Source organism: Saimiri boliviensis, chromosome 5 (genome assembly GCF_048565385.1).
Source record: "Saimiri boliviensis isolate mSaiBol1 chromosome 5, mSaiBol1.pri, whole genome shotgun sequence".
Lineage (NCBI taxonomy): Eukaryota > Metazoa > Chordata > Mammalia > Primates > Cebidae > Saimiri > Saimiri boliviensis.
The window spans coordinates 70,590,733-70,604,705 of NC_133453.1; the positions used below are offsets into that span (position 1 = coordinate 70,590,733).

General features: G+C 41.1%; 1 protein-coding gene across 1 annotated transcript in view; it reads left to right on the forward strand.

The window, feature by feature from the left end:
* The window catches only part of LRP2 (LDL receptor related protein 2), a 222,142-nt gene that overhangs the window by 174,715 nt on the left and 33,454 nt on the right, over positions 1-13,973 (forward strand). The window contains exons 55-63 of the mRNA XM_074399509.1: positions 820-1,016; positions 2,051-2,296; positions 2,789-2,917; positions 4,181-4,300; positions 5,584-5,700; positions 6,435-6,551; positions 7,401-7,538; positions 9,965-10,087; positions 13,691-13,819. Coding sequence (XP_074255610.1) covers positions 820-1,016; positions 2,051-2,296; positions 2,789-2,917; positions 4,181-4,300; positions 5,584-5,700; positions 6,435-6,551; positions 7,401-7,538; positions 9,965-10,087; positions 13,691-13,819 — 1,316 coding nt within the window. The remainder of the gene's footprint in view (positions 1-819; positions 1,017-2,050; positions 2,297-2,788; positions 2,918-4,180; positions 4,301-5,583; positions 5,701-6,434; positions 6,552-7,400; positions 7,539-9,964; positions 10,088-13,690; positions 13,820-13,973) is intronic.

Consider the following 13,973-nt stretch of genomic DNA (forward strand, 5'->3'; position numbering starts at 1 on the left):
AAACTGTTATGCCTATATATGCAAGCTTTCATAGAAAGGGAGCAAGCCATGTATTTCTCATTTCTAATTGTCCTGAGTGTTGGAGCCAGAATGTATGTAAGTACATACTGAAAAATAGTCCTCAGAAGCAATAGAATTTCACTGTCTTTTCCAAGCCTATGCTGGCCTAGCTCCTTAGCTGCCTATGCTATGGGCTCTAGGGTTACACATTCAAAGCCATTTTTGATCGTTTGTGTTTGCTATGAAACATGGCCACATTCCTTAACAATGTCCACAGGCCATTGATGACTAGAGGACCGGAGTTAGAGAGTGGCATGAAGAGAGGCGTTAATACAGATTATAGCGTCTCAGATGCAGAGGTAGATGACTGTGGTGATTAAGATATCTGAGATTAAGAATCTAGCATACCCTTATCGTGAAAAGACCCTCAACAATTGTTATTGCCTTCAGACTTCCCAAACACTACTTGAATGCCTTTTATATCACCCAGGCAGACAATCTCAACCAATCACTGACTGCTCCTAGAACACAACTCCAAATACCCACTGGTTATATATTGTTTATTGTGAAAGGAATTTATTCATCATCCTTAAGGCATATTCTCAATGCGTATTTGGATCTTAACAAACCTGTTGTATCTTGCCAAGTTATATTTTCTCTGAAAATACACCACTGTAACTGAGATTGAATTGATCCTCTTCTGGGGCCACAGGGGAACTCATGCATATCATTTCTTGGAATTCAGTGTTGACTTCTTCTCTCCAGATTACTGTTGCTCCTGGTGCTTTGCTAAAGAAGTGCCATATGTTCCCTGTGCAGGTGCATCCCTATCTGGTGGAAATGTGACGGACAGAAAGACTGCTCGGATGGCTCTGATGAACCAACACTTTGCCCACAGCGCTTCTGCCGGCTAGGACAGTTCCAGTGCAGTGATGGCAACTGTACCAGCCCGCAGTCTTTATGCAACGCTCACCAAAATTGCCCTGATGGGTCTGATGAAGACCGTCTTCTCTGTGGTGTGTTGAATTGCTTTATGCCTCTTTTTCCCACTTCTGTGTTGATTCTATACAATCATGATTCTGTGGGTATTTCCTGAATATCATGAAATAAAAACCAGTTAAAAAGTCCTAGAAGGAAACTCAGGCTCCACCCTTTTTCTATTTTTATGAAGTTTTTAAAAGAAGTCTTAAGGTCTTCACAAGGCAAATGGTTGATGTAAACAGTAAATTGTCTCTATTGGTGGCTCTTTGCCATGTACAAGGCACTGAATCCCCTTTGAGAGCTAACATTGAGGAGAAAATGAGGGGTTTCCAACCCCATTGTTAAGAGGGACTCTCAGTTGTAATATTTATTTATGTTTCTATTTTAAAAGGCGAAAAGATTTAAAAAGGTTGATCACAGTGACTCATACCTGTAATTCCAATGCTTTGGGAGACTGAGGCAGGTGGATTGCTTGAGCCCAGGAGTTCAAGACCAGCCTAGGCAACATGGAAAAAGCCCATAGCTACAAAAATACAAACGATTAGCTGGGCATGGTGGCATGTGCCTGTAGTCTCAGCTACTTGAGAGGCTGCAGTAAGAGAATAGCTTGAGACTGGGAGGTCAAGGCTGCAATGAGCTGAGTTTGTGCCACTGCATTCAATCCTGGGTGATGAAGCCAGACCCTGTCTCAAGAAAAATAAATAATAAATAATTAAATAGGCAAAAAAAATAAAATCCCCCCCAAACTAAAAACAACACATCAATAACAGCAACAAACACAAAGGTTGAAGATTATTTTCCAGTAGGATAATAGGGACAGAGGAAGGTATGTTTAACGGGTCAGGGCATTCAGTTCTTACACTGCATGCAATAAAAAGATATTTAAGAATTTGGGAGACAGTAATAGTCAAAAGCAGTGCCCCATGTAGACGTACTGGTTGATAAGTACATTAGGAAATAAGTCCTCTAAAAAGAATCATGATCGAGTGATTCAGGATTCATCAGTGTCTGTTAGGACCTTCCATTCTTGATGCCTTCCAAGCTGATAACCAAATGTCCCTGCTTTCAGACAATCACCGCTGTGACACCAATGAGTGGCAGTGTGCCAACAAACGTTGCATCCCAGAATCCTGGCAGTGTGACACATTTAATGACTGTGAGGATAACTCAGATGAAGACAGTTCCCACTGTGCCAGCCGGACCTGCCGGCCGGGCCAGTTCCGTTGTGCCAACGGCCGCTGCATCCCACAGGCCTGGAAGTGTGATGTGGATAATGATTGTGGAGACCACTCGGATGAGCCCATTGAAGAATGCAGTAAGTTCCTGTGGGAGGGCCAAGGCATGACCAGAGTGGAGAGACACAAGGAAACTTCCATGTGGACCAAGAGAGGACAAGGAGCTTTCTTTTTCACCCTGATGGGATGCTCTCCCTTGACACTCCTGCAAACTCTGGCACTGCAAGGCAGAGTATAGCTGTATGGCTTGCAGGTGGAACCAGACACTGTTTCTGAAGTGGCTAATACCTCCTTTTGATACATAGGATGTCTAACTTCAAACCCTGCCCTTCCCCAACCCCACCCACAAAGTTATACCATAAAACAAATGAGTGATGCTGAGATAGTGTGAAAAGTTAGGACTGTTTTTCTGCTCATGGTAGGCAGATCATAAAACAGACACATTAATGCCAGGGTCAGTTTGCTTGGTAACATGGTCATTGTTACTCCTCAGTACCTCGACCTCAGTGTGGCAGTGGAAGGGTGCCTTCTCGTTCCTCCAGTTCTGACTTTACTGCCTCCTCCCTTTTCAGTGAGCTCTGCCCATCTCTGTGATAACTTCACAGAATTCAGCTGCAAAACAAATTACCGCTGCATCCCAAAGTGGGCCGTGTGCAATGGTGTGGACGACTGCAGGGACAACAGTGATGAGCAAGGCTGCGGTAGGAGGGCTCGCGGGGGAGTGGAGTGGGACAAGAAACTTCACATGTCACGCGCCATTTATTAGATGAGAGATGAGAGTGGATTTCGCATGTCATCTTTTTTTTTTTTTTTTTTTGAGACGGAGTTTCGGTCTTGTTACCCAGGCTGGAGTGCAATGGCACGATCTCGGCTCACCGCAACCTCCGCCTCCTGGGCTCAGGCAATTCTCCTGCCTCAGCCTCCTAAGTAGCTGGGATTACAGGCATGCGCCACCACGCCCAGCTAGTTTTTGTATTTTTAGTAGAGATGGGGTTTCACTATGTTGACCAGGATGGTCTCGATCTCTTGACCTCGTGATCCACCCGCCTCGGCCTCCCAAAGTGCTGGAATTACAGGCTTGAGCCACCGCGCCCGGCTGCATGTCATCTTTTCTTACCTCTGTAAAAAAAAAAAGCTTGTTGATTCTTCTAAGAACATGTTAAATTTTTTGTCGTATTTTGCAGAATTACTGGGGCAATTTAATTTATAGCATTTTAAATCATGCTATGCTTGAGGATGTCATTACTAAGATGTTAGAAACTTGTATAATTTCTTCCAAATGTAGAATCCTTAGTTACACTTGACAAGTTTAAATTGTTTGTCTAATTTGATAAATTGGTTGAAATTGGTGGAAAGGGGTTAGAGGAAAGACTTGGTATCTATCTCTCAAAAGGATATTTCCAAATTAGAATATTTCTTATTTGCAGATTTTCATATTCTGAATGTCTCTCTGATTTTCCCTCTTATCTTCTGGACATCTGTAGTCCCTCTGGCAACATGGGAAAGCCAGATAAATTAAAGGAATTTGTCAATTTTAGTCATATAGTCTAACATGAAACCAAAGTGTCTATGAGTATGCGTGTTGGGTTTAGTTGGAAGAGAAGTAAGGAAGATACTGGATTGCTTTAAGAACACTGAGTCCAATCAACTGAAGACAATGTGATTGAAATATTCTATTTATTCTGGCATCATTTGAGCCTCCCATACCAGGCCTCTGTTGCAAATTACAAACCAGATACCATTTCATCTTTTTGCACAGTTTCTACCAAAGGGAATGGACCTAGTTTCAAGAAGTAGATTGGGGTCAGGGTAGCTAAAAGAGGGAATGTTGACGGTGAATATTGCTGGCATTCCTCTCTCTGGGAGCTTCAAGAATATGGTAACACAATTCTCAGACTGTCTCACAAAGAAGCTAGTACTACTTTGTGCATTTTGGTTTATGAAGTCTTTGCAATGCTTTGCAGAGGAGAGAACATGCCGTCCTGTGGGGGATTTCCGCTGTAAAAATCACCACTGCATCCCTCTTCGCTGGCAATGTGATGGGCAAAATGACTGTGGTGATAACTCAGATGAGGAAAACTGTGGTGAGTGTTCACAGTCCTGTGGTCCTTATGTGCCACCAGAGCTGAGACGTTTGCTCTTTTTCTGTAATTCAACTGTCTATGTCATTGATTCTCATTGGGTAGGATGACATCTCTTTCTTCCTGCTGGTCAGTACATTTTTACTTTTTTGTCCACTAAAGACATAAGCATCTCCTTTTGAGATACTTCAAATCAAGCTTTTGGAGGAAGATATTTACTGAAGTTTATCTTTTGTGTACTGAATTTATTTACACTCAACTTTTTTTTTTTTCCCAAAAGAACTTGAGTGACTTATGATAAAGGAAAAATATAATAAGATAAATAGAAACAGAAAATCAGAACGAAGGGAAGTAGAGGGAAGAAAAGTGCTAAACCAGAACACTGCTTCTGAAGCTCTTTCCCCAAAATGGCCTTCATAGGAGAGGAGAGAGAACTTGTGTTTGGATTATTACCCTTCTTGGAATAGCTGACTATGTTAGGAGGGTTAATGATTAAATAACAGGACAAGTTTCAGTTTCTCTCTCCCAGTTGAAGGTATGACTACAAGGCATTTGATAGGGAAAATGAGGAAAGGAAGCCAAGAGACCGAATCATATCAAAGTAGATGGTCAGAACACACTCGATTTTGTGTTCTGAAAACAAGCTTAATGAAGTCCTACCCAGAGCACATATCACTGACTCATGATATGTGTCAGTTTCTAATTGACTAATGAAATACATTCTAACTTTACTCACCTTTTGGAAGGTGAAAATATCATTCACCTGAAAATATCATTCAGCTACAGACTTACACAAAAGGATAATCCAACTGGCATGTTTTTAAATAAATAAATGTTCATATTGAATGCTATAAGAGGTTATCTAGAGTTTCATGAAATTTAAAAAAAAAAAAAATCTTAAGATAAAATCAAGCTGGGCAGGGTGGCACACACCTGCAGTCCCAGCCACTCAGAAGCCTGAGCTGGGAGGATTACTTTAGTCCAGGAGTTCAAAGCCAGCAATTTTCAAAGATCCTGTTTCCAAAAAAAAAAAAAAAGAAAAGAAAAGAAGAAAGAAAGAGATAAGAATCACCTTTGGACAAACCTCTTAATAAAGGCCATTCTTTCCAGACTCAAAATTAAGGTAAAAGGTCTAGTTTTGGAGGGTGAATGACCTGCCCAAGCACACCTCTGGGGCTTAGGACAGCAGAGGGCATTGGGCACCCAGGGTACTTTGACCAGCTCACAAGATGTCTCCTGTGTGTGATTCCTGGTGCACACTCATGGCAGGTGCCTTTCCTTTCCAGTCCCCCGGGAGTGCACAGAGAGCGAGTTTCGATGTGTCAATCAGCAGTGCATTCCCTCGCGATGGATCTGTGACCATTACAATGACTGTGGGGACAACTCAGACGAACGGGACTGTGGTAACTGTCATTGGCGAAGCTTACCGTAGAATTTTGTACTGTGACAGTGTAGGGACTTCAAATTAGTGTTTATAAGGCTTTTGGAGGAAAATCACTTTTCATATGTGTAATATATAAACCTTAGCATAACACAGTATCTTCTGTGCTCTGTATTTCCTGTGCTTTATTCTTAACTCATAGCAGTCTAGGTCAGTCATAATAGAGACAAATAGCAAGGAATTTTTAAAAATCTAATTTTAATCTCAACACTTCTTAAGAGCAGATTTTAATCTGCTTTAGCCTTGTAAACAAAGACATTGATCTTGCTACTAGTCCACAGAAAGTCACCCTAAGGAATATACATGTACCACTGTGACGCTCTTGTGTAGAGGTCAGATCATTGAAAGAGGAATCCTAAACCCCAAGTAATTTTTATAGCTCTTTACTGATTAGGTGTCAGGTCTTAGGAAAATTAGGAAACATTGAAAATTGGGGAGTTGTGATTTCTGAGGAAAAGCTTAAGAACTGGAGATTATTTAATAGAAGGGAGCAAGGTACTTCTGTCTCTGTATGTTGAGTGGGGAAAGTGTGAGTTTTGAGAATTTATTAATTTGCTAACCACAAGCTGTGGGTTTGCTTCGAGTCAGTCACAGGGCGTGGATAGGAATGTGACGGAGTACTCACTGTACTCCAGGTACCTAATATCTGACTGAAAATGACAAGGCCTTCTTGGAATGATGATCTTTTGTCTTCAGAGATGAGGACCTGCCATCCTGAGTATTTTCAGTGTACAAGTGGACATTGTGTACGCAGTGATTTGAAATGTGATGGAACCGCTGACTGTTTGGATGCCTCTGATGAAGCTGATTGTCGTAAGTCCCTAGACACATATGTAGTACTACTTACCTAGGAGTATGGACGTGATCGTTTAGACATCGGTTAGCTATCACTTCTTAGATTAAAAGGCCATAGGTATTGTCTGTTCAGCATGCACTGACAATGATCAGTTCTAAGTCACCATAATCATATATATGGTAATGGCCATTCAAGTGCACTTCCTTGGTATTTTAAACGGAGAATGTATTAAGTAATCTGTGCTAACAATTTATTTATATATTATAAGCTACTATACAAATCATTAATTGACTGAAAAACATTTCAGGTTAAAAACAAATATTTAAGCAATGAAAACAGTAGTATAAAGAACTTGGGTTGGATATTAGAACATATTGAATTTATAGCATTAAAATTTTTCTCAGTCACACGAGGGGTTTATAAATGATTAAAACTGGAAAGCCAATATGATTACTCAAAGTTGAGTCTTTATGGATCAATTGAATAATGCAAGCTGTTGATCCATCCTTATTGCTGATCCATCAACAATAACTAGCATCCCTGATAACCATCCATGATGGTTACTGTTGATGATGTGGTTGCCCAGGAGACTTTATAAACGTAAGCGGGTCAAACCAGTCCCGACACTTGCCTGTAGAGACTAAGTTCAATGCTGTCCACAGGATAATTCATGCCATTGGAAACTGGGCTCTGACACCTGCCCTAAGACATGGCCCATCCGACTTTCAGACAGGTCAAGGCTACTGTACATCTTGATGAATAAAGAAGAGCAGGCTATGGCAAGAGCCAAAGGAGAAATAGCAGGAAGCTTTCCCAAACTAGTCAATTTGTACAGTAATTTGAATATGTTTTCTTTCCCATGGCAGCCACACGCTTTCCTGATGGCGCATACTGCCAGGCTACTATGTTCGAATGCAAAAACCATGTTTGTATCCCACAATATTGGAAATGTGATGGCGATAACGACTGTGGCGATGGTTCAGATGAAGAACTTCATCAGTGCTGTAAGAGGCAGCGAAATGGAGTGAACGAGAGTGGCGTTTTCTGTCAAATCTCAATGTTTCTTACATGCAGCCTGTGAGCCTGGAGGACAGATGTACAGTCGTTGACACAGGATAAACATTGGTGTTATTTCACTTGGTCTTCCAGCTTCTGTTCTCTCTGTAACCTGAGAAAGCTGGGAAAACCTCCATTGTTTCAAACATTTTGTGGCCTTAGAAAACAATGTCCTTAAAGGAAATCTTGCTTGAAATCCCAGTGAGCATAAATAAAGGCAGGTCTATTGTGGCTGAGTCTGAGGAAGGGCAGGGAGGAGGCTGTACCTCTCTTGCTACTACTTTGGGTGCCCCTGAAGTACCCTCTCCAAATCCCTAGAGCTTCCTGGAACACCTTTAGAAAATGCTAAGACTTTCTAATCTTTACAGTCACTTTCTTTTAACATTGTGATTCAAGGCCATCTAATTCCCTCTTGTTGAATGATGCATATATATATATGTTTTAAACCCTGCTTGTTTGTGAGTCTCAGTTCAGGTACATGTCAGTAGCAGTGGAGGAAGAAAGGGTATTTGGAAATCACGTGCCCTGGTCTCACCCTAAGCTTAGACTGGATAAAGCAGAATCTCCAAGGATGAAGCCTACCCATATGTTTATTTTAAAAAGCTTCTTAGGTTTTTAGTTTAGTCCTCTGGTTGAGAACTACTGATTTTAAGAAAGTGAAGGAAAATAGAGTTTGTTTCAGTCATTTTGCTACATGCTGTGAGTCATCGGAGAAACTCTCGGGTAATAATTCTCAAAAGTGTCTTCGCTGGACTAGGAATGTCAGTGCCATTTGGGAACATGTTAGAAATGCAAATTCAGGGGCTGCACCCTATCCAAATAGAAATAAAAAAATCAAGACCAGGAGAAGTAGCGGAAGGAAAGGCATTAACTCAAAGACCTTGCTTTTTCAGCTCTTTCCCCAAAATGGTCTTAATTTTGTGGAAAAATTAAGGGCCTAATAATGTATACATTAACAGGGTTCTCAAATGCTTCTGATGCAAGCTGAAGCGTTAGGATTGTGTGTAAGTAAAAGCCCTCAACCTAGGAGATGGGATCTCAGAAGCACTCCTCCTGGAAGTTCACTTTGCATCCTCCCTTCCCTTTCTCAGCTTCATCCCTACTCATTTTTAGCCCAGAGATTTGACTAGTGAAAATGGCATGTCTCAGTATTTTGTTCCTCCTCAGAAAACATTAATTAGTGTTCATTATGGATTTCACAGTGGCATCCCCACATTTTTCTTTACTCATTAGGAACTAGCCTTGTTTTGAAACTTGAGACGTATCTTAGACATGTCTAACTTGCAAAGAAGTCCTTAGGAAATCTCTTCTCTCCATGAGGTAAAATGTCCATGGCTAGTAAAAGTAAACTTTGAAGAGTCAGGGACATAGCTACATTAATAAATTTCCAACACTGTTTTATAATATTGTACTTGGCCTTTCACAGAAAATAATTATTGCAATAGTTCTATTAAAAATATTTCCAAGAACCAGCCCTTAGATCTGATCTTTTCCCTTCAACCAATCTCATTACAAGTCTCTCTTCTTGATCCCTGTGTGTGATAGAGAGGCGGAAGGAAAATCAGGCAGCCCAAATCCTCCATGTGAAAGAAGCCCACATGTATGTTGAGCTCACTGAATTTGTGGTGCATGCATAGAGAACCATGTTCCCTGTACCAAACAATTAGGGGACCCGGGGACTATCCTTGAGTTCCTTACAGCTGTACTGGCAGCAGCTAGAGGCCTCACTCTGGACAACAGATGATTCGGGTTTTGATTGTGAGTTATGGATTTTAATGTAAGAGGTGAAGGAATTCAGGAAGGAAAATCCAACACAATTTAAAGCTTCAATAAACAACTCATGCTCTAGAGACTTTAGGACAACTGCCATCAGAAGGATCAAACAGATGGCCTCCTGGCTGTCAGGATAAGAGCCCGTGTACTGCCAACCTGTCCAGCCTCGCAGCCCTCATTATGCTCCACACTCCATGCTTTAGCCACGGAGGCCTTTATTCAGGTCCAGAGACTTGCCATGCTTCTTCCTGACTCAGAAGCTATGGGAAGTTTCTTCCAAGCCTTCCTCTCCCTAAGTTATGCCAGATCACCCCAGTGGATAGTTCACAGTTGTAATTGAATGGTTAATTTGAAAAGTGTGTTTCTCTATCAGAAGGAAAGTTCCATGAGGACAAGGACTGTGTCTTGTTCCCCGTCATATCTAGCGCCTAGCACAGTGCCTTACTGTGTACTAGATATGTAAGATGTATCTGCAGACTGATTAATCAGATGAGTGAATGAGTGCATGGATGAAGCAAGCTTGGTGCTGGCACCAGAGTAATTTAGATATTGACACTTAGAGTCTACTCTTGTAATTTCATTTTTCCATCTTTCCTTTCAGTGAATATTCCCTGTAATTCACCAGACCGTTTCCGGTGTGACAACAATCGCTGCATTTATGGTCACGAGCTGTGCAATGGTGTGGATAACTGTGGAGATGGAACTGATGAGACAGAGGAGCACTGTAAGCAAAAGTCAAAGGGAGAAGGAGAAAGGAAGGGCCCCAAGTGGTCGGCAGTTTGCAAAATGTACCCCTGGGAGTTCAGAACTCTGTTCTACAGAGTTGTGCCCATGACTGCGGATCTCTGCTGACATAATTGTTTACAAGATCATATCACATGCATTGCTTCCCTGTAATTCTGCCTCTTTCTTCCTGTCTCATTTGATCATGATGCTGGAAAATCCATTAATTTTTCAGTCTTTGTTTAAATGTTTAATAAGCCTTCCCCTCCTCTTTTCTCGTAAGAAAATGAGAACAAACACTAAATATTGGTTGAGTCACACCTCACAAATTCATAGTTTATTTTCTTTCAAATATAAGATGTGATCATTCTTCAGCCTGGAGTTGCTAATTGCTAATCTAGGCAGGTGTCCGGCTGCAGAGATCACGTGAAGTAAGTCAGCACTGGTGTCAACGGAGCTTGTCTAATATCCTTGTCAAAAGTGAAAATTGATTTCCCGGAAGAGAAAAGTGATAGATTAGTTTAAGAGGGAAGTTTCAAGCTGGCTGGATTTGAGATTTCAGGCATTGAAATATCTGTGCTTTTTATGTACTTTCAAAATGTTTTAAAAATCTATTCATTGAAGGGGAAAGTTGATCAATTTTCTGGGCAATTTAATTTGCCTAGAAAAGTCCTTGAGGAAGATCATTTCCCCAACTCCAATTAGTTTTTTTCCCCTAAAAAGATATTATGTGGGAAAATTAAGATACATGCATATTTTTTCCACATTCTATTTTTTTGTATTGATGTGGCCTTAGAAACACAGAGGGCACTGTCTGTCACGGAGGACTTTGACACTACTGCAACCTTCAAGGTTGTATTCCTATTATTGTTATTATTATTATTATTACTGGCAGAGATGAATCTGTGGCTACATCATTAATACATTTATTTGAGGCATAACACAAAAGGGTGAAAACCCAGAAATAAAATTATTATTTTTTTTTTTTTGAGATGGAGTCTTGCTCTGCTGCCCACACTGGGGTGCAGTGGCACCATCTTGGCTCACTGCAACCTCTGCCTTCCGGGTTCAAGCTATTCTCCTGCCTCAGCCTCCTGAGTAGCTGGGATTACAGCTGCATGTCACCACACCTGGCTAATTTTTGTATTTTTAGTAGAGACAAGGTTTCACCATATTGGCTAGGCTGAACTCCTGACCTCATGATCCGCCCATCTTGGCCTCCCAAAGTGCTGGGATTACAGGCATGAGCCACCGCACCTGGCCATAAAATAATTTTTTAAAAATTTGAGTAGATTTTCCCCTTCCCCTTTTCTCTTTCCATTTCCCCTACTAATAATGCCCTTAAAAAAAAAAATGAAGCAAGACATTTGTAGCACATGGTCAAATTCCAGAGTGGAAAAAAGATCCATAAACTTGTATTCTTTCCAAGGAGCAGGGTTTTAGTCTGGGAAACCACTACCAGCCACCACAGGAAGCAAACTGCAATATTTCAATGGCTTAAAATGGCAGAGGTTCATTTCTCACTCATGTTAAGTTTAATGACAGACAAGCAACTCTCCCCCATCCTATAATATGCCATCAGGAACACATTCAAGGTTGCGAAGGCAGGAGAAGATCTACATGGTGGAGGCACACAGGTTCTTAACTTCCTGAACCTGGAAATACCAGATATCCTCGTGCTCACGATCCGTTGGTCAGAACCAGTCACATGGCCCTGATCTAAGTATAAGGGAGACTGCAAGAACTCATTCTTATACAATTTACCCTTGCATCACTAAATACTCCTTTATGATTTTCTTTTCACACTCTTAACCCCTCCCCAAGGGACATAGCTCATAGTCCATTCAGAAACTGAAATCCAGGACCTCTGGGTAATGGGCAGTAGCCACTCAATCAGTTCCAGATGTAGTTTCTCTTGATTTGGAGACCCACAAACTAATAAACTAGTTTTATCAGTGCCATCGACTCCTAATAGGTACTGGTGGAACAGGGGCAACACAATAGAAATAAACATTCCCATTGGAAAAAAAGAATCATGGCAATCACCAGTCTGTAGCAATTCTGAAGTCCCACTGGGCTACGATGATGCATGCTGGCAGAGGACAGTCCTGATTCATGTCTGCTGCCCTGGTGGAATTATGAATAGCACCACCTTTATGTTCAAAAGCACACTGGATTGGAAAGGAGAGTAAATTACATAGTGACTCTGGGAAGACATCATAAAGGTCCCTTCTTTGGGGAATGGACGGGATTTACTGATTAGCTTGTGCCTCTGCTCTGAGAGGAACTCCTATGTCCAAATGTCCCTCATTGTCTCTGACTCTACCCTTTGAGAGTTTTTCCTTGTCTATTTGCCTCTTTAAATGAAGAGGGAAAGGGAAATATACTCCCATTAGGCCCTGCACAAGTTTCTCAGCCTACTTCTTGCTTACAGAAGGTCGGGACCCCAAGAGGTTTTTTTTTTTTTTTTTTTTTTTTTTTTTTTTTTCCCTCCCCCAGTTCTCTAACAGTCATAATATTATGGTTTATTCTATTATTCTTTCACTCAGAAACCTACTAGGCTTTTGATCTGTTTGCTTCTAATCCGTTCTAAAAGTTAGTAACCTGACCTAGTGCTCTTTTTGCGACATAGTTCTCAAATCTGCTTTTTTCTTTGCTTTCTTTCCCTCATATACCTTGTCTGAACTGATTGTCACTTACATCCAATCCATGTAGAAAAATAGATGGGCAGTCATTTTATCCAATGAAGAGGTTTTATTGGGCCTTTGTGTCTCAAAGCCTTTTAAACTTAAGACTTTTATTGTTTGGGATGTAGATACAGTTGGCTTTTCTCACACAGCACATTTCTGGGTTTATTTTATTTCTGCTTATAAGTTAACCCTTAGTTCTTCCCTTAGCTTCTCTCTTTCTTATGCTATCTTGCCCAACTCAGGAATGGCAATCAATGCCCATTACTAACATTCTGTCTTCTAACCTTGCTCCATGATTGACAGCTTCAGTAAGCATGTGATCTGCCTTCCAGTTTTTTTGAGGTGATAGGTTTACGAAATGCTTTGACACTGCGTAACGTGATCTCCATCTTTCCTGCCTCCAATATCAGTGTCCTTGTTGCTTGCCTCCTGACTGTTAATCCAATGCCAAATATTTTAGGTATTTTTTATGGAAGTACTCTACTTTCCTTATCACTCTAGGATATTCAGAGCAATTAATACTGCTGTTGCAACCAACAAATCCTAAAGTCTCAGGGGTGTAACATAATGAAGCCTTATTGAGCACTCATATAAAGGCCAGTGCTGGTTCCACAGCCCTCCTGCATCTTATGGCTGTGCTGCCTGGTTTCCAAGGTTGCTACAGCAGCACAGAATACATGGAGGAAGCACATGGGCCTTTTATTGCTTCAGCCCAGTAGTGACACATGGCTCCTCCAACTCACAGTCCATTGGCTAGAACTGGTCCATGGTTCTAACCCAGCTGCAAAGGGAGACTGGGAAATGTAGGGAAGCAATTGTTTATTTGGTAAGCAAAAACTGTCTCTGTCATAGAAGGAAGCATCTAGCTTCATAAAAGAAAAAGTTTTGATTTTTAACTCGTTTTTACATTACAGGTAGAAAACCCACCCCTAAACCTTGCACGGAATATGAATACAAATGTGGCAATGGCCATTGCATTCCACATGACAGTGTGTGTGATGATGCTGATGACTGTGGTGATTTGTCTGATGAACTGGGTTGCAGTAAGTAAACATTTATCTTTATACTTCATTGTAGTAACTCAGGTTTACTTAATTAAAGCCTGCAATGACATAATGTAGACACTAACCACATTTTCTTGAATTTACTTTTTGCTTGAATTGCAGTCAAGCCTATAGCTAGCTGTGATTGAGTGCT